The sequence below is a fragment of the Cynoglossus semilaevis genome, chromosome 17 (assembly GCF_000523025.1).
Source record: "Cynoglossus semilaevis isolate Cse_v1.0 chromosome 17, Cse_v1.0, whole genome shotgun sequence".
NCBI classification, from domain to species: domain Eukaryota; kingdom Metazoa; phylum Chordata; class Actinopteri; order Pleuronectiformes; family Cynoglossidae; genus Cynoglossus; species Cynoglossus semilaevis.
Window position 1 is genome coordinate 13722350 of NC_024323.1, and position 18107 is coordinate 13740456.

General features: G+C 42.1%; 3 protein-coding genes across 4 annotated transcripts; all 3 read left to right on the top strand.

The window, feature by feature from the left end:
* The first annotated feature begins 2289 nt into the window (after positions 1 to 2289).
* LOC103393504 (MAP kinase phosphatase with leucine-rich repeats protein 3) lies at positions 2290 to 6552 on the top strand. 2 transcript variants are annotated; one of them, XM_008330501.3, is made up of 6 exons: positions 2290 to 2321; positions 2491 to 3290; positions 4241 to 4348; positions 4457 to 4616; positions 4755 to 4878; positions 5562 to 6552. In XM_008330501.3, the coding sequence occupies exons 3-6, from the start codon at positions 4256 to 4258 to the stop codon at positions 6331 to 6333; spliced, it is 1149 nt and encodes a 382-aa protein (XP_008328723.1). In that variant the 5' UTR covers positions 2290 to 2321; positions 2491 to 3290; positions 4241 to 4255; the 3' UTR covers positions 6334 to 6552. The 2 variants fall into 2 exon arrangements, with proteins under 2 accessions (XP_008328723.1, XP_008328722.1); XM_008330500.3 differs by having other exon boundaries at positions 2292 to 2321; positions 4254 to 4348.
* Positions 6553 to 7410: 858 nt separating this feature from the next.
* rras (RAS related) lies at positions 7411 to 12301 on the top strand. Its single transcript, XM_008330497.3, has 6 exons — positions 7411 to 7891; positions 8952 to 9039; positions 10879 to 10981; positions 11098 to 11206; positions 11861 to 11979; positions 12082 to 12301. Exons 1-6 carry the CDS (start codon positions 7805 to 7807, stop codon positions 12167 to 12169), a joined length of 594 nt encoding a protein of 197 aa, XP_008328719.1. The 5' UTR covers positions 7411 to 7804; the 3' UTR covers positions 12170 to 12301.
* Positions 12295 to 18061, top strand: prrg2 (proline rich Gla (G-carboxyglutamic acid) 2). The gene is made up of 7 exons (XM_008330498.3): positions 12295 to 15188; positions 15268 to 15364; positions 16032 to 16204; positions 16553 to 16586; positions 16897 to 17020; positions 17224 to 17367; positions 17615 to 18061. The coding sequence occupies exons 2-7, from the start codon at positions 15280 to 15282 to the stop codon at positions 17655 to 17657; spliced, it is 603 nt and encodes a 200-aa protein (XP_008328720.1). The 5' UTR covers positions 12295 to 15188; positions 15268 to 15279; the 3' UTR covers positions 17658 to 18061.
* The last annotated feature ends 46 nt before the right edge of the window (positions 18062 to 18107 follow it).

The window sequence follows — 18107 nt, forward strand, 5'->3', positions numbered from 1 at the left end:
GTGTGGGCTACTTCTGTCCGTTCATTCCCAATGATGCACTTACAGCGTCAGGTCTGGGCCGCGGCCCACGTGGTCTTCTGACTCTTTTAATGATCAACGCTCATGTCACACCTGTGATTGATGTGTGTGTGTGTGTGTGTGTGTGTGTCCATCAATCTAAAGACGACGGGCCAGTGGATCAGTGTAACGTTCTCTGAGATCATTCCCTTTATGCTCCTCCTCCTCCTCCTGCTGCGACCCCAGTCTGTGGAGTTGGAGACAGAGTAGAGGAGGAGACTGTGATGTTGTAACTCAGACGTCCGACTGAAACTGATTCAGTTTAATGCAAAAAAAAAAAGGAACAAAAAAAAATGTCATTCTGATTTTGTCTCTGTCCTGATTCCAGCTCGTTATCAGCACCAACTAACGTAGAGCTGCTCACATAGAAACAACATCACAGTGACAGAGTCCCAGGATCAGGACGCTGTAGTGGGCGTGTACTGACACACACACAAACACACACACAAACACAATCCCTTCTTTTTTTTCATGCATATTTTCTAAGTCCCTATCATGTGACCGTCAGCTGGTCAGCCATTGGCTCGCCGTTCATTCCCAGTCACTTGCTGTTTTTAAAGGTGTAGCTGGACCTGATGATAGAATAGAGGTGTTGGAACCTGGACCAGGTCTGGTTCTGGTTCTGGTTCTGTCTCTGAGTCACTGTGTTGGAGACTGATCCAGGATTGTTGGCCTCAATTGTTCTTTTTCTGGAGGAAATTCACTCACTTTGTATTTGCGTCTCTTCCACTGTTGCCGTGGAAACGTGAAGGAGTTACTGAGAGCAGCTTTTTTTTTTTTTAAATCAACCAAGAACTGATTGTGCTTTGATTAAAGGGATAGTTCAAGTTTTTCCAAGTGTAAAGCTCACCAACACTGAGTGACAGCTGTGTTCACTTTATAAAATCCTTGTCAGCTTAAACCTGTGATTATATATTTTTTTGTAAACTGATCATTTCAACCAAAGTTGATTTAAAAAAAGACGTGTTTGAACAGGGTACAGAAAAACAACGACTTACTTTTCACTCAGAGAACAAGATCTAACGTCTAAAGAGAAAACTTTCTTCAGATATGACAGACTTAAGCTGATGTGGATTTTACAAGCGGAACCTTCTAGAACCTGATCCGTGGAGTCTCACAACCGCACTGACAAAACGCTGAACTGTTCCTTTAAGTTTATGGGGTCTGGGGTCCACAGCTGCTGCTTCAACCTTAGCGAAAAAAGACTCGGAAAAGGGGTTCACGTAACATTCAAGCACCAGGGGGCGCTGTGTCTAAATTAACCCCTGCTGGTTTGCATGGTTGCTGAGCTGAGACTCTCTCTCTCTCTGGTCCAATCACACACACACACACACACACTGACATTTTTAAACGAGGTCCAGCTGTTTAACTCCTCCTGTTCTGACTGATGCTGGTAGCATGGATGACAGTGACTCTGTGTGTGTGTTATTTTGGGGGGGGGGGGGGGGGGGGTGCACAGCAGGGGAGGCTGGAAAAACAAAAGAGTCTAAAGACATTTCTAATACGTCGTCACGTTCCATTTATCTTCTGTCTGCGGAGGAATCACAGGACGGTGACGTTTGAAGTGGAAAATGTAGTCGTTTATGTCATTCTGTGTGAGTGTGTGTGTGTGTGTGTGTGTGTGTGTCCCGCAGTATCCACTAGCTAATGCAACCTCATGTATCGGTGTTAAGATTCTGTCCAATACCTGTGTTAGAATTGAAATCTACTCTGTAATGAAACAAATGTGAAAGTAAAACTATGCCATATAAGGAAGTGAGTCTGTCTCCTGTGGTCTGTGTGTAGTGGATGTGAGAAAAAAAAGAAGAAAAAAACCAGGAGGTCAGTGAAGGCATCATCTTTATATACAGTACGTAAAAGGATTGTTATATTTGAACTTTTTTATTCCTGCTTCGGTTAAAAAAAAAAAAATTCTGGACAGTTAAAACAGGTGAAATGTATAATAATATATATTAGAATGTAATTAATATATTTATCTTTGATTTTATCAGGTAAATGTTTGAGAATACACAATATATATATACACAATACTTTATATTCACTATGTGCTACATACATGTATAATGTTATTTTATGTAGCAGAAACTTAAACAGTGACAAAAATACTGAGTTTTCTCAGTGTCTGTTTCAGGTGAGCACCACAAACGTTATTTTTTATTTATTTATTTATTTTGGTCATGTCACTTTATTAAGAGCGCCGTAGATTTGTCAGTTTCTAAACAAATATCGCAGCGATGTAGCATAGCCTCCTGATCGTCGTTAATGTAAGAAAACATTATTAAATGACGTATATAAAATAACGATGTGTTGACCATTATTAAATGACGTATATAAAATAACAGCTAGGTGTTGAGAAAATATATAACATTATAAATATGAATAATTGTAACAAAAAAGAGATGTATCTTCTGTTTTTTTTATTTTTTTTAATAGTTCGGGTTGAAGTCTTCTCCACGACATAGCAACAGAGAATTTCCCTGCCGGGCCGTGTCACGTGACCAGCGGAGTGTGTATTGATTGGTGGAGGTTTTTCAGTCAGTTTTGTGACATAATGTATTTTTAGTCAATTTCAAGTGCAGTATTTTTCCAAATATTTGCTATAAGAAATAATGTTAAATCAATGTTATGATTTAGTTTTAGGTTGTATAAATATATATACATAATATAACGATGTTAAAACGCCATTTTGAATGTAGAAAAGTAAACAGCGAAATCAATAACATGTAAATTATAAAAATTATTATTGGGCAATTTAAAGGTTTTTAAACAGTAAAAACTGTGGTTTATTTTACTGTTTTTTTTCGTACCGTGCACGTATTTATATGTGATGTAAATACACTGGTCCACTGTCACCACCTGATGTAGGTCACAGCTGCTGTGTGTGTGTCTTTGTTGGTGTTTTATATAAATGTATTCTTATTTCCGGTTTCCTCTTCTGCTTTAGTTCTAATGAGGTTCTCTTCCAAATTATAAAGTCAGGTTTGGTTTGGGGGGAAAAAAAGCTGCGCAAAGCCGTCTGCGCTGTCCGTGTGTGTGTGTGTGTGTGTGTGTGTGTCCTCCGTAGGCTCTGATTGGCTGACGGTGACATCATCCAGCAGGGTTTATTGTTAGAAAGAGGATGAGCTCATCGTGTCGCAGCCAGTTTGGAGCAGCAGCAGATCCGAACACAACAGAGAACGGACTGAGAACCTGCACCGAGCAGCGGATTTGAACCTGCAGCTGCTGAACACACAGTGAGTACTGGACTGACTGTTCTTTGACTGTGTGTGTGTGTGTGTGTGTCCGTGACATCTGTGGAGGCTCAGCTGACTGTTCCACAACAGTCGGTGTCACCGTAACTCTGCATCATAGTCTCTCACTCTGTCCGATGATGCACCGCTGCAACAAATGAGTGCATTCGACCTGAAGTCTGCAATAATAATAATAATAATAATTTTTTTTTTTTTAAATCAAACAAACTGACTGGAGCAGAACAGGGTAAATCCTGCTGCTGTGTGTTTGTGCAGATGCATGTTAATTTAATGACGTCAAAAGCTTTGTTTGTCCTTAACCAACACCTCTGCCTGAAGGCTGCACAAATCAGTCGATTAGTCAAAGAATCGGGGGAAATGTAGGCGATAATTAAATCGAGGAGGCAGAAGTAATTTAACTTGTTTTTAATTAAATCAAAGTACACCTTAAGTCTGTGTAAATATAAAAAAACTAGAGAAAAAGTAGATTTAACCGTCCTGGGTCAGGGTCATCAGGGAGCTGCAGCCGATCACAAATGACATCAGGTGGAGTCAAACCTGGAGAGGTGACCAGACCGTCACGGGGTCACGTGATAAGTACCACTCAGTGAGTTTGTGTTCTTAGACCAACAGAAAATAAATATCATTTATTCGAACATAAAGTGACTCGTCCGACAGTCTTTCTAATGTGCTGCTAACAAGGGGAGTAGCAGTTCTGTCAATCAGACTCCAGGGGGCAGCTATGAGTTAACTTTTGGTTAAAGTTTGTTATTGTCGTTGAATTTACAAACGCGACATTAAATATTGATTTTACTTATATATTTACAAACACCGACATGTATGTAAATATATATATTTATATATATTTAATAATGAATAATATTTTAAGTGCCAGTGTAGAACCTATTGTTTATAGATTGACTGATTTTCCTCTTCTACCATGTGTTGTTACGGTGCTGTCTCCAGATATGGTTTGGTCTCGGGACAGAGAGGCAGAGCGCCCCCCACTGTCAGTCATCCTGCCGCAGCTGTACCTCGGAGCAGAGAGTGATGTGACTCAGGTTAGAGGCCTGCTCTTCCCTATTTATAATAATAATAATAATAATAATAATGTTTTTTAATGTTTAATTTTACATTGTTTTCCATGTTTGTTTTGACTCGCTCCACAGGACCGCCTGGCCTCTCACGGTATCTCCTACGTGCTGAGTGTGAGTCGCTGCAGCCCCCAGCCCTCCTTCCTCCCCCACTCCAGATACCTGCGCATTCCCATCGATGACTCCCTGTGGGACGACCTTTTGCCCTGGATCCCTCAGGCTCTGCACTTCATCGGTGAAAATCCCAGCAGAAAAACGCAGCCACTCACTCATCACTGACACGTCCGACCATTGACTCACCGTTTATTCTGGTTCTGTCGGAGCATGTTTCCCTGATGTGGTGTGTATTTTTGTCTGTCTGTGTGTGTCACAGATGCAGCTCTGTCCTCCGGAGCCTCCGTCCTGGTCCACTGTGCTGCTGGAATCTCCCGCTCCCCGGCTCTGGCTGTGGCCTACATCATGTACAGTCTGGGGATGGACCTGGACCGGGCCTACAGGTGCAGAACACATCTTCAAAACTAAAATAAAAATTTAATTTATTCTTTTAAATATGAAACTGAAAAACAATGTTCCAGATCACTGAAGGCTCCTCCCCCCACCCCTCACCCTCCCCCCTCCCTGTACTACATACATGAGGAACTACAGCCATCTGTACATGTCAATAAGGATGTCAAACCTTTCCCCACCCTTCCCACTTCCTACTAAAACTTGATTTTTTTCCCCGCACCACATGAAGTGAGCCACCACATGAGGTGTGACCATTTCACCTTTTTTTTTTCCTACTGTTGATTTTCTAATGATTAAAAATTCAAACGCACAGCAGCCATAGTAAAACATGACATGAAAAAACCACTGTCTGAGTTCCTGGCACCAGTATCCGGCATATAATCCCCTGATTATTGAAATAGATTAATAAAATGAGCTGTAATGCTGCCATCTAGTGGCTTACATATTTGCATACAGCCGTTTTTCCCCCAAACTATTTTAAGGGTACACTTCATTTGGCAAAACCCAGGCATTGCGTTATCGGGTTTTCATTATCTGACGAAAAACCAATAACCATTCTTACAGATATGACATAATTATGCTAATATCAGGTTGATTTTATCGGACATCCCAAGAAGACAACATCACTGGAACATTAGTGACTCTGAACTCCTCTGTGTCTGTTCTTGGTCAGGTACGTGAAGGAACGCCGTCCTTCCATTTCCCCAAACTTCAACTTCCTGGGTCAGCTGCAGCATTTCCAAAGTGCTCTCGACCAAAAGGCCTCCTGTGGCATCTCCACCCTGCAGCAGCTGAAGGTTGCACCGCCCTCCGTCACCGAGGGCATCACTCCGTCTCACGGCAGTCAGAAGACGAACCGCCAGGTCGACACCGTCACCGGCAGCACCACAGAGGTCGCGAGGTCAAATAAGGAGAAGGTCTGCGGCACAGACAACGAGAAGTTCGGACACACACGTTCAGATGGAAACAGAAACGTCTGTCTCTCGCCGTCTGGGAACCTTCAGACTCTGACGCTGAATCACAACGAGCAGCAGGTACAGACTCTGTGCACAGGTACGGCTCCGGGTTCCCTTGAGCAAGGCAAAGCAGCGGGAAGTCCACGCAGGCCCAGACATCTGCGACTCCAATCAGGCTCTGCGTCTTTAGCGGAGAAACGTAAAAGTCTGACACTGTCTTTGACGCCTCTGGGAACCAACGACCGGCGAGCTGACAACGACAAGACGGGAGGGGGGCACCAGGCGACCGCGCTGCGCAGCCCGGGGTCCTGTGGTCAACGTGTTCCCAACACGAGGTGCAACAGAGATGATGAGCCCGAGCAGGGGGCGCTGCTGTCGCCTTTTAGTTTCACCCTCAACAAGCTGCTGGACTGGGGGGAGAGGATCCTGTTGGGGGGGGTGTTTGTTCAGCCAGTGAGGATGGGGCAGGCTGCATTACACTACAGGTGATGAGGTCATTCCGTCCACATGTGAAGGGTTAACTCTGTTATTTATCTATTTATTTATTCATTTATTTCATGCAGAACCGATTCCAAACATGTCCCTTTGCTTCATTATTATTATTATTATTACTCTTTTATTCTTTCAGGATGTAAGACGGAGGTATTTTTATGATGACGTGTTGATGTGATGATCGATGACTTTAAGATTAAAAGTGATACAAACCTCCTTCATTGCCTTTGTTTTTTAAAATAATTTTTAAAGCGTTTTATCTTGTTGTGTTTACTTGTGTGAAAATGTTCATTTTATATGAGTTAAAAAGGTCATAAAAATGTCTCAAATGCAACAACTCATGTAGGGTCATGTAAAAATAATAAATAAATAAATAAAATTGCATGTGCAAAAATGTTGAAACTGTAAGAGTTAAGGTTAAAATTATTAATAAAATTATATAATTATCAAAATATAATTAAATGTCATTGTTACACGAGGCGTCATAAAGCATCAAAGTAACAAAAAGGTCACAACATAAATAAAAAATATTAAAACAAAAGCTGGAATAAAGATGGAAAATAATCCCATTGACAATAAAGTAAATCAAACAAAAGCTGGAATAAAGATGGAAAAAAATCCCATTGACAATAAAGTACATTCAAATTCAAAGAAACGTTAATGTCACAGAAATGAGAAAAAATGTAAATGACGTAAAAATAAATTAATGTTTACTATTCAATAAATTAAATAAATTAAAATTATATTAAGTCCCAGTTTAATGCGAACGGACAAACACGTAAAAAAACTTCAATATATATATTTAAATATAAAATAAAAAAAATACTTTTCGGTTCTTTTCACTTCCTGTACCCGCCAGTTCAGTGACGTCACGGATTCTCTGAATGACCAAATAAGGAATGAGGTGCTGGAGAGTTGGCTGAGTTTACGCTGTTGTTTCCGCTCACGAGAACAACAATAATGACAACAAAAACAACAAAAACTTGAAAGTTAAATGTTGTTCTGTGTTCTTCGTGGAGCAAAGGTGTGTGTTTATGTTTGTACGTGTGTGTGTGTGTGTGGGAGGGGGTGAGGAGGTGGTGGTGGTGGGGGGGTGTAGTTGGTTGGAGGGGCTGGAGTTTCTTGAGAAACAGAGAAGAGGAAACAGTTCCGCCCTCAGCAGCTGCAGCAGAGTCGGACTTTCTGGAACCGTTGTGTTCCCTTCACACCGACATCGGCAGAGAAGTCAATCCGCTCTACGATCCCTCCTGAGCGGCCTGCCGTGTGACCACTGCCCGCTGTCTCCTGACTGACTCCCGCAGGTCAGGATTCTTCTCCATGTGAAGAACCGCGAAGGACCGACGACAGCTCCAGTTCCTGCTCCAGTTCCTGCTCCAGTTCCTGCTCCCCGCGTCTTCCCCCGGACTCGGTGTCGGCTCGGCCCGGCGGTCGGCTGCTCCTAACGCTCGGGCCCTCTCGGAAACACAGGATGAGTGGAGACGAGGAAAGATTTAAACTGGTGGTGGTGGGTGGAGGAGGAGTGGGCAAGAGCGCCCTGACCATCCAGTTCATTCAGGTACGGAACCGAGTCGCCTCTGGTGGAGACGGAGCTTTTGTCTGGGAGTTGGTGAAGTTTTACACCACCCTTAAAAAAAAAAAAAAAAAAAAACCCGTTGAAGTTCTGTTGGGCCGTGGGCGGTACCAGGATACAGTAATATACAGTCGTAACTACAAACGTGTGTACACCGAGTACCTTCAGAAAAGTTTTTTCACAATAGTTTACTACATAAGTATGGCTGCCACTGCAGCTACTGCGGTACATACACAGTTATATTTACACTCTTCACTGCGGTACTTTTATATCAGGGGTCTTCAGAGTTTTTCAGGCCCATGACCCCAGGCTGACGGAGCCGTACAATCAGTGACGTCCTCCTGTAAATGGTGCCGTTAGTTTGAATGAATTTAAGGTGTAGTTAAAGACGTTTGAATGTGTTAAGAAAAATGAAAAATTATGTGTTAAAAAATATTTATATAACGTATCCATTAAACAAACAAAAATATATATATATATATTGACCTCTCTGATGTAAGATCCTCAGCACCCACTAGGGGTCGTAGACGTGAAGGGGTCACAAAACTTTTATCCTGTCTTTTTGTCAGGTTAATTAATATTCACAGATTTAAATCGACAAAAAATCGAAATATTATCACAATAAATTATTGACTAAAGGATTAAAAACAAAAAAATACAAGTGAGTACAAACATGCTGGAAATACATATAATTATTACATATAATAATATATAAATACAATAATAAAGTGAATAAATAATAATAAGTGTATCTAGTATAATATATATAAATATATAATATAATAATAATAGTGGATAAATATTTAATAAAGTGATTTTGATATTAGGCCTATGAAATGAGATAATAATTTTGTCTTCTTTAATGTGAACTCTTCTCTGTTTTTATTTGTTTTTCAAACTATGGGCTCTAGCAAAAATACATTATTTAAAAAAAAAAGCTCCGTACTGTACCTTGAAGACTGTACAGAGGGGTCGCTGTGTCTGTGGACAGGTCTGTCTCCTGTCTGAAGACGTAGTCTTTAATGCAGTGTCCTCTGTCCCACAGTCCTACTTTGTGTCAGATTATGACCCCACCATTGAAGATTCCTACACCAAGATCTGTACGGTGGACGGAAAGGAGACCCGGCTGGACAGTAAGGCCCGCCACTCTGCACATGGACTCAAACACATGGACTCAGTCATGGACTCAAACATGGACTCAAACACATGGACTCAAACATGGACTTAGACACATGGACCCAGACATGGACTTGGCTGTAGACTTAAACATGGACTCAGACACATGGACTCAGTCACTGACTCAGTCATTGACCCACACATATGGCTTCAATTATTGACTCGCACACACAAACTCACACATGGTCTCACTTAGAGACTCACCCATGGACTCACCCATAAACTCACTCATGGCCCAGTTTCTGACAGGGTGTAGACAGAGGGTGTGTGTGTGTGTGTGTGTGTGAAGGCAGTGGGAGTGTTGGACTCTGATGTGATACGACACAGACTCAGTGTTTGCTCTGTGGATGTTTCGTTCCCTTGTTAGGACTTGTACTTGGCCGACGTTGCTGCGCTGAGCCCGGCTCAGGGTGGATTTTTTTTTTACCTCACAGTAGAATGTGAGTCATCAGAGTAAGTCAAATGTTTGAACAGCGTATCTCAGCTCTTCCTCACGTTTGTCCGTCGTTGTTCGCGGCTCTGTACGTTGAAGTGTCACAAGAGTCTGTCAGCGGTGATCCGTTTGATACAGCGTTAAGTTTTACGTCATCTTAATTTAATGTCTTGTTAAAAGCAAAACAGTCTGACGTTGTAGTGATTTTTTTTTTCCTATTTTTCCTTCTTACGTTCCCTCCCGTAGTCCCATAAGTGAAAATACTTTTTAAGCTCCCGCGGGCCATACAGAGTGATTTAAATGGCCTCATTTGGCCCCCGGGCCTTGAGTTTGACTTGTGGTCTATGTATATTTGGAACTAGCATGTTCTGCTTGTTGGTTTTGTCACGTAGTCTGGGTTCCTACCACAGTCCAACGTCATACAGACGTGACTCTGAAAGTGTCGAGGGACCAAAGAAGAGCACCAGCTGACGTGTAGTACCTTCGTCTGATTGGACAGCCGTCCCAGACCTCACTGAGGTGATGTTCTCTGGACAAACCAGGAAGTGTGTCTCCGACCACATCAACCTGATGATACAGACAGAGGAAACAACAGGTGACGAGGAGACGTGTTGTGAAAGGCCGTCCTCGTCTTGGTGCAATCTCCACACTGGAAGTCAGATGAGCTGAAACACTGAGCCTCTGATCAGGGTGGAGGCCTGAGAGTGTCCTCCGCCTGCACTGACCATGCAGACATTTCCTCTTACAGGTGGTGTTTGATCACAGTGTCATAACAACAGCGGTTTGAGTCGAGTGTGTCATCCCTGTGGTTCAGTCTAATTATCTTCATCGCTCAACACTGGACTGAACTGGTCTGGACTGAACTGGTCTGATCTGGACTGAACTGGTCTGATCTGGTCTGGACTGGACTGGTCTCTCACTGTGTGAACCCCAGTCTTTAGATCCCTGTGGTTCAGTCTAATTATCTTCATCGCTCAACATCCCTGTGGTTCAGTCTAATTATCTTCACCGCTCTACACTGGACTGATCTGGTCTGGACTGGACTGGTCTGGACTGGACTGGACTGGAGGTTTCTTTTTTTTCTCCATCATATCACATGGTGATCGTTGATCCACTTCTGGTATTCTATGGGTTTACCTCAGTGACACAAACTTACCACTGGAGGCAGCAGTGGACCGGTAGCTCCTGTATTGTGTGAGCTAAAATCACTGATTTTTTGTGTGTGTGTGTGGTTTTGGGGAAATGAAATGTTTACAAAATTCTGGAAATTTCCGTTCAACTCAGTTTGATGAAAGGGTGACGCAATAAACACTAATGTGTCCTCTCTCTCTGTGTGTGTGTGTGTGTGTGTGTGTGTGTGCAGTTTTGGATACAGCAGGTCAGGAGGAGTTTGGAGCGATGAGGGAGCAGTACATGCGTTCAGGAGAAGGTTTCCTACTGGTGTTTGCACTCAACGACAGGGGGAGGTAAGGGTGTGTGTGTGTGTGTGTCAATCAGTGTTAAAAATGCTTTTCTTGTCTCTGACTCAGAATCCTCGTGAATCAGCTTCCTGATTAATAATTTTCCCTCCTCCTCCCAAAAGCTTCCACGAGGTCCAGAAATTCCACACCCAGATCCTGCGGGTGAAGGACAGAGACGACTTCCCCATGGTGCTGGTAGGAAACAAGGCTGACCTGGAACAGCAGAGAGTTGTGAGTAACATCTCTTTGGAGGCACTTCACTCCCCCACACTTCCTGAATCTTGGAATGTAGCTGAGAACACAGAGATGCACTCCGCAGGGAATGTCAGCCACTCTGGTCAGTTTTGCAGACATTCCTGGGTTCAAACCTAACATTTTTACAACAGGCTGGTGTTTGAATCCCATAATGGACCTCCTCACTGTCCGACTCCTTCTCCCATGATATAATGGAGATTATAAACTGACACAGAAACCACTGATGGGTGTCAGAGTTCAGCACATAGAGGTGACCTCCCAGTCCTCAGTAGAGTTGTCTGATGTGCTGAGATCAAGTCTCAAAGACCTGCAGGAACTTCCTGAGGTCCTTTTTTCTATAATTATAATCTCCTGATTTTCAAAGTTGATTCATTAACTGAGCTCCAATGCTGCCATCTAGAGACTTTGACTTTAAGACACAACAGTTTATCCCCAAAACCTGCATTTTCAAGGCATCAGGTTTCATTATTGGAGGAAAATCGATAATGATTCTTACAAATATTACACAATTATTCTAATATTGGGGCCGATAATATTGGTCGGCCAATATTAAACACTCAGGAAATCCTAGCTCCGAATCCTGACCCTGGATGATCTTCTCGGTGGTCTTTGTGTTCGATCTTTCTGCAGATCTCCAGGGAGGACGCTCAGGCATTTGCCAGAGATAACAGGATCCACTACATGGAGGCCTCAGCCAAAAACCGCTACAACGTGGACGAAGCCTTTTTGGAGTTGGTCCAGATCATCAGGTACTGAAACACGCGACCCTCCTTAAAAGAGAATAGTAAAAACTGACTCACTAGACACTTTAAAAATAATAATATTTATTTTGTCTTCTGTCACCTCCACAGATCCTTCCAGGAGATGGAGAGTCCTCCACTGCCTGCACATCACACAGGGAAGCAGCACAGGAGCGGGTGTCCCTGTGTCCTCCTCTGAGCTCCACGCCCCACCAGTTGTTCCACACATGGACTCTGCTCAGGAGAGGAGGTTCAACCTTTACTCTCCTTCCATTTGCACCTTTGCTAAAGCAAATTGTTTTGTTTTTTTATCAGTGTAAACTTGTTTTTTTTTTTAGTGGAAACTTGGTTTTTTTTTAATAAGAGGTTCTAAAAACTTTCATTTTCTGTGTGATGAGCAGTGAGTCTGTGGAAACACAGGAAGTCAGTACTGTACCTGTGAGATGAAGTAGTGTTGACTTTACTGTACACAGTCAGAACGCAGTACAGAGTAAAGTGAACACAGAACCAATGACCGGCTGCATATTCCCATCATGCTTTGTGGCTGTTGTGCGATGTGCTGATGGAAAATGGTTTGTTTCATATCTTGTCCAGGCTTAGACATAAATGACCTCTAACCTCCTGAGTGTTATGTACCGAGCCCCCCCCACCACCAGGAGAGAGGGGCATGATGACTCCTGACCCCTCCCCCTGTGCCTCTGTAGATAAGATGAACAAAAATCCAGAGAAATTAGTCTTTTCTCTTGACTCTGGTGACTGAGACCAGGATCGGACCATCGGCGACAGTCTGACTGATCGGTGGACCAAACCACTTCCTGGTTTAGTCTCACCATTTAAACTGGACTGAACAGGACGGGTTTACACTGAACCGAACCTGTCCCACCACTAAAACTGCTACAGCTCATCTAGGACAGTCAGTCAAGCACAATCATTAAGTTTCAAACTATAAGCGGTGACTGAAATTGCATTTAAACAGAATTGTATGTAGAAAAACGGCAGATGTGCACCCTGCCGCCCAGTAGAGGGAAGCAGAGCGTCATAGAGAAAACGAGGACGTCATTTCATTTCAAAATCAGAATCGGAATCTGAAATACTTAATTGATCCCCACGGGAAAATGTTCGTGTTGGAGCTGCAAAACAAAACTTAATGTGAGAAATATGTCGTTGTTTTTTTTTTAACAAACCGAAAAAAGAAAAAAAACAGTGTATGATCCCAATTACAAGTATATACAGCATCAAACCTAAATTAAAAAAAACTACTTCTTTCTGTAATGTTATTTTCAGATCCTCGTCTTTGTTCCACCGCTGTCGTAGACTTTGTGGCTGCAGCTGATCTATAGAGGATCTGAGAAAGTGCAACCGGAAATGCAATGTGTAGTTTTAGCGTCCTCGCCTGCTATTGGTTGAAAACACGACCAAACAAGCAGTCGTTTATAGGTACCACAAAAAACACGAACTTTAACTGTTCGCGTCTGCTCGTGTCACCGTGAAAAGTGACGATATCAAAAGTGAGTACCTTTGCCAAAAACAAATGTACAATAGTTTACTGTGTACTTACAGTGTACTTTATATACGTGCGAACAAACGTCACTAACAATTATTTTCACAGTGACACTTTCTCATATTTAGCTCTGATGTCCGTAGGCTGTGGTTTGTCTACATGTTTAAAAATAATGTGTATTTTTATTGTGAGATATCAAACTTCCTGTGTTGTTCGGTGGTGTAGCTTTAAATACATCTGTATATGACATTTATTTTCACCTGGTACTATTTTTTGTGTTTAGTTAGTTTCGGAATGACGTCATCGTTTTTTAAAAAATGAGACGTTCTTCATTTGTGTAGTTTTTTTGTTTCCATTGTTTGACTGAATCATGGTTGAAGTTTTCACTGGTACTGATTTGACGAGTTCCAAAAAAACCTCCAAAAGCAAACGTTTTTAACAGAGGCTTGAGAACATGACGGTAACATTTTTATCAACATAACAAACTACATGGTTAGAAACGCTTCACTGCAAAACCGAGTCGTGTGACGTGTGTTTCTGAAATAAAACACCAGGAGTTTTTAACGGACGATGTCAGTTGTTCCGGTTCTTCAGAATTCAGACCGTTAACGCCTTTCAGAGACTCTGGTACTCGATATTTATATCGCTGTTTTGTTTTTTAATTATTTTTAAGATGATTTTTTTTGTTAATATGTTGGTATGACTGTGTATTCTTTCAACATAGTTTTTCCCGCCTTTAAGAGTAATCTCTACTCTGTTCAGTGTAAAAGAAGAAAATAAAACTACGACGATATTTTTACAGTTTTGTGTTTCAACATAAAGTTCAAGATTGAGTTAATGATTTCGCTATACGTTTTTTTTTCTCTCATGTTGAGGTTTTTCAGGTGAGAATCAGTGGTGATAAAAGCTCTACTTAACAGTGGGACCGTAAATGTAACATTATTTTATTTTGAAGCGGAAGTTCGCTCTTCTGTCTCTCTCTCGACCTGAGAAGTTCGACGAGGTCCTTTATTTTGACATGACACTTTACACCATTCAGGAAACTTTTTGAATCTAGTGATTACTACACATTTTACGCTTACGGTTGAAATGTTAATTCAATTTATTTGTTATTGTGTTACGTCAGTGTTATATGTAATTTCAAAACAACCCACGGAGCAAATATGGAGGCCGTACGATGACGTAGGAGAAAAAAAACGTTTTTTGTTCTTTTTTTTATTCTTATCTTAAAAATGTTATCTTAACCGTACTCCTTTAAAATATATCTTTGATTTGTGGCGAAAACGGTATCTGTCAGTTCGCCCTCATTCTGAACATTACTGTTGATATATAAATAAGATCAAATTTCAAAAAAATAACTTTTAATAGTTTATGGACAAAGTGATGGACAAATTTGTCACTTGTCAAAATAAATGTGAGGATTAGCGATTGTTTCCAAACACCCACACACACAGACGGTGAGTCAAACAAGCGAGTACATGAAGGCAGCAGGCAGCGAGCAGACAGGCAGGTTGGAGGAGATCCTCCCTCCCGCTGGTATGTTGTCAAACAGGTTGGTGATGTGACGTGGGATTGTTCAGGAAAATTGCTCTAAACTCCGTTTGTGAGTGTGAGTGTGTGTGTGTCGACGCTTCCACAAACTTCGGCGTGAGTTTGCAGTCATGTCTGTGAGGGTGTGAGTCGGAGCCGCCGTTCTCCCACAGAGCTTGGACGACAGGTGAGTGTCTCAGACCCACGCTCCTCCAGGCCACACTTGTTGAGACTCTCTCTGACCTTCCTTGTTGTTCCTGGTGTAGGTGTGGTCTTCAATGGCAGCCTGCTCACTGGTTTGGATCCCGGTGCTGGTCCTGCTGCAGCTGAGCCGCTGTGCAGTCATCTACAGACACCAGTCAGGTACAGTACAGAGCAGCTGACCTGTGGCTACACGGACCGTGGAGCTGCCGAGCTTCTAGGGTCAGCTCCTGGTGTCACTCTGAAAGACAAACGACAAAGAACAGACAGAAAGCTTTAGATAAATAGCTGACGTTATTTAGTGTGAAATAAAACAAAATGATTTACAAATGTAAAATTAAACTTCATACTTGGCCCCACCTATTTTTTTTTCCATTTCTGATAAATAACAGACTGCAGACTTTGAAGATACTTTTGAACACGTTTCTCCAGAAGAATTTGAGTTCCTCAGAGAATCCAGAATCTTCTTTAATTCACTCCAGAGCCTTGACTTCAGAGACTATCAGCTCTGACTATCAGAGTGTTTCAGAACGAGAACACAGAAGAATTTATATTTTCTTCTGAGCATTTAAATAATCCATCTGTTTTTTTCACTTCTGGAGATTTTGTTCTTATCTGTTAAGACAATCGTATCATCACCACCACAATTCTCCTGAGTAAATTCTCGAGTTGAACCAAATTAGACCAGCCATGCTGGTACACGAACCCATGACCTTTACAGTATTCTGTGAGGTCACGTCTGAACTGTCATATGTTTCTGTCAAGAACATCAGCTTTTGTCAGACTTTTGTCTCGTCTCGGGACTAAAACCAGCGTCTCTCTTGTCCAGGGGAGCCGGTGTTGTTGGACGAGCAGTCGGCCGCCTCCTTCCTGTCGCGCACACTCCTCTACAACAGCTGGGACTTTGAGCTGGTGGTGCGAGATGATCTGGAGAGAGAGTGTCTGGAGGAGATGTGCAGCCGTGAAGAGGCCAGAGAGGTGTTCGAGGACGATCTCCAGACGGTACGTCACGGATCAGAACCACAATCAGAAAATATATATGTATATGAATAGACAGTTATAATTACAAATGAAAACAGAGCCGAGAAGAAGTGTGAAGTTTATCAGAACATTAGAATTGTTCTAAATTTAAGACTGCACCAAATGATGCATTTCCGGTAAATAATAATGATTAAACAAATACAACAACAACAAAATAATTTGACCTGGAAATTGCACAGTAGATTCAATTTATCACAGAGTATTCAAGTACTTATTCCAGCACACAGTAGTGTATTTATTTTTCATCATTGTGAAACTGCAACGTCTGAATGATATACACAGCAAATATTTCTTTTTGTACAATTTCAGGAAGCTTTCTGGACTGACTACGTCAACAGTCATGGTAATACATACAAAAACTTTTTTTTTAAATGCTATGATTGTTCAGATCATTTAATTACACAGTTACACAGAGGAGGGTGAATGCAACAATCTTGAAAACATCTTTATCTATCTATATCTATTTTTTAATCTTCCACTACTTTTCCAATGCAGTTAAAAAAAATCAGATTCCACCGTGTTCCACTAGAGGGAGTCGTTACACCAGCAGTGTTCCTACTGTAATTTGACAACCGCTGCTCTGTTCGTTGATGAATAAGGTCACGGGTGAAAAAAAAGCAGTGTTTTGACATGAGTGCTGTTTCTGTGTGAAGCCTACGCTCCCAGAGTGGACGTGTCGGGTCTGGTGGCGGGAATCGTGGCTGTGTTGGTGATAGCCGTCATCGCCGCCGTGCTGGGAATCTACTGCTACAAGTCAAAGCAGAAGAGCGCTCGCAGGTCACCGCAGTACATTCACACACACATACATCTTTTTTTTACCACCTGTGTTAATAAAACTGAACATCTCCGGGAGATGTCGTGTGTGTGTGTGTGTGTGTGTGTATATATATAGAGGCTGAGGACAGAAACCACTGCTGAATGTGCATGACCTTTGAACTTCAACTGTTCTGTCTCCACGCCGCCCCCTTGTGCCGCTGCAGAGCTCCGGTGAGGTTGGGAGCAGACGGTCGTCCAGCTGCGGAGGCGGTGCCACTGGCCGGGATCCCTGCCCCGGGTCTGCCCAGCTACAACGAAGCTCTGGCCCGCAGTGGGCAGCACGATGCCCCCCCACCGCCTTATTCAGGGTAAGTGGAGAGACGTGTGGAGGGACACGGTGGAGACAGCTTAGTTGTCATTTACATGATCAAACATTCGAAATAACACACTGTGAGACTTGAATTCACTGGAGGGAAAGGGGGGGTGTTAGAGTGGGGGGGGGGGGGGGCTATCTGTGTGTAAAGGTTTTTTTTTAACTCCTGAAATTTGAAAAATCGCAACCAGTGTTAAATGTGCAAGGATGCTCACCTTGACTCTTCCTGGATCTGACCACAGGGGGGCGCCATCAGAACCTGCTGATCCAGGAGACAATGAATGAGCGAAACAGCTGATTGTCTTCAACTGGCTGGAAATGAAGTTTCTGTTTGAGTCACCGTGTTATTTACACAAACACACACACACAAACACCTGACTCTTTATTCAAACATGTTTTTTTAATTATAGTTAAGTTATGGCACAGACCAAAGCTGCACTAATAATATCATCAACATCGTAAAAATAAAGACAGATTTTTTTTAGTTCAGAATACATTTACATCTTAGGTTTTTCTTTGTGGTTAATTATCTTAGTATAATAGGACAGAAAATGAAGTAACTTTTAACGGTCTATGATTTAGGAATGAAAATTCTCAATTCTTTTAGGAGACGTGACAATGTTTTGTGCTTTTTATTCTAACAACTGTGTAAATGTGTCTGTTTCATAAAATAAACCAGGTCAAACTGATACACTGCTGCTCACTAAAGATTTTGATTTCTGAACAGATAGATGT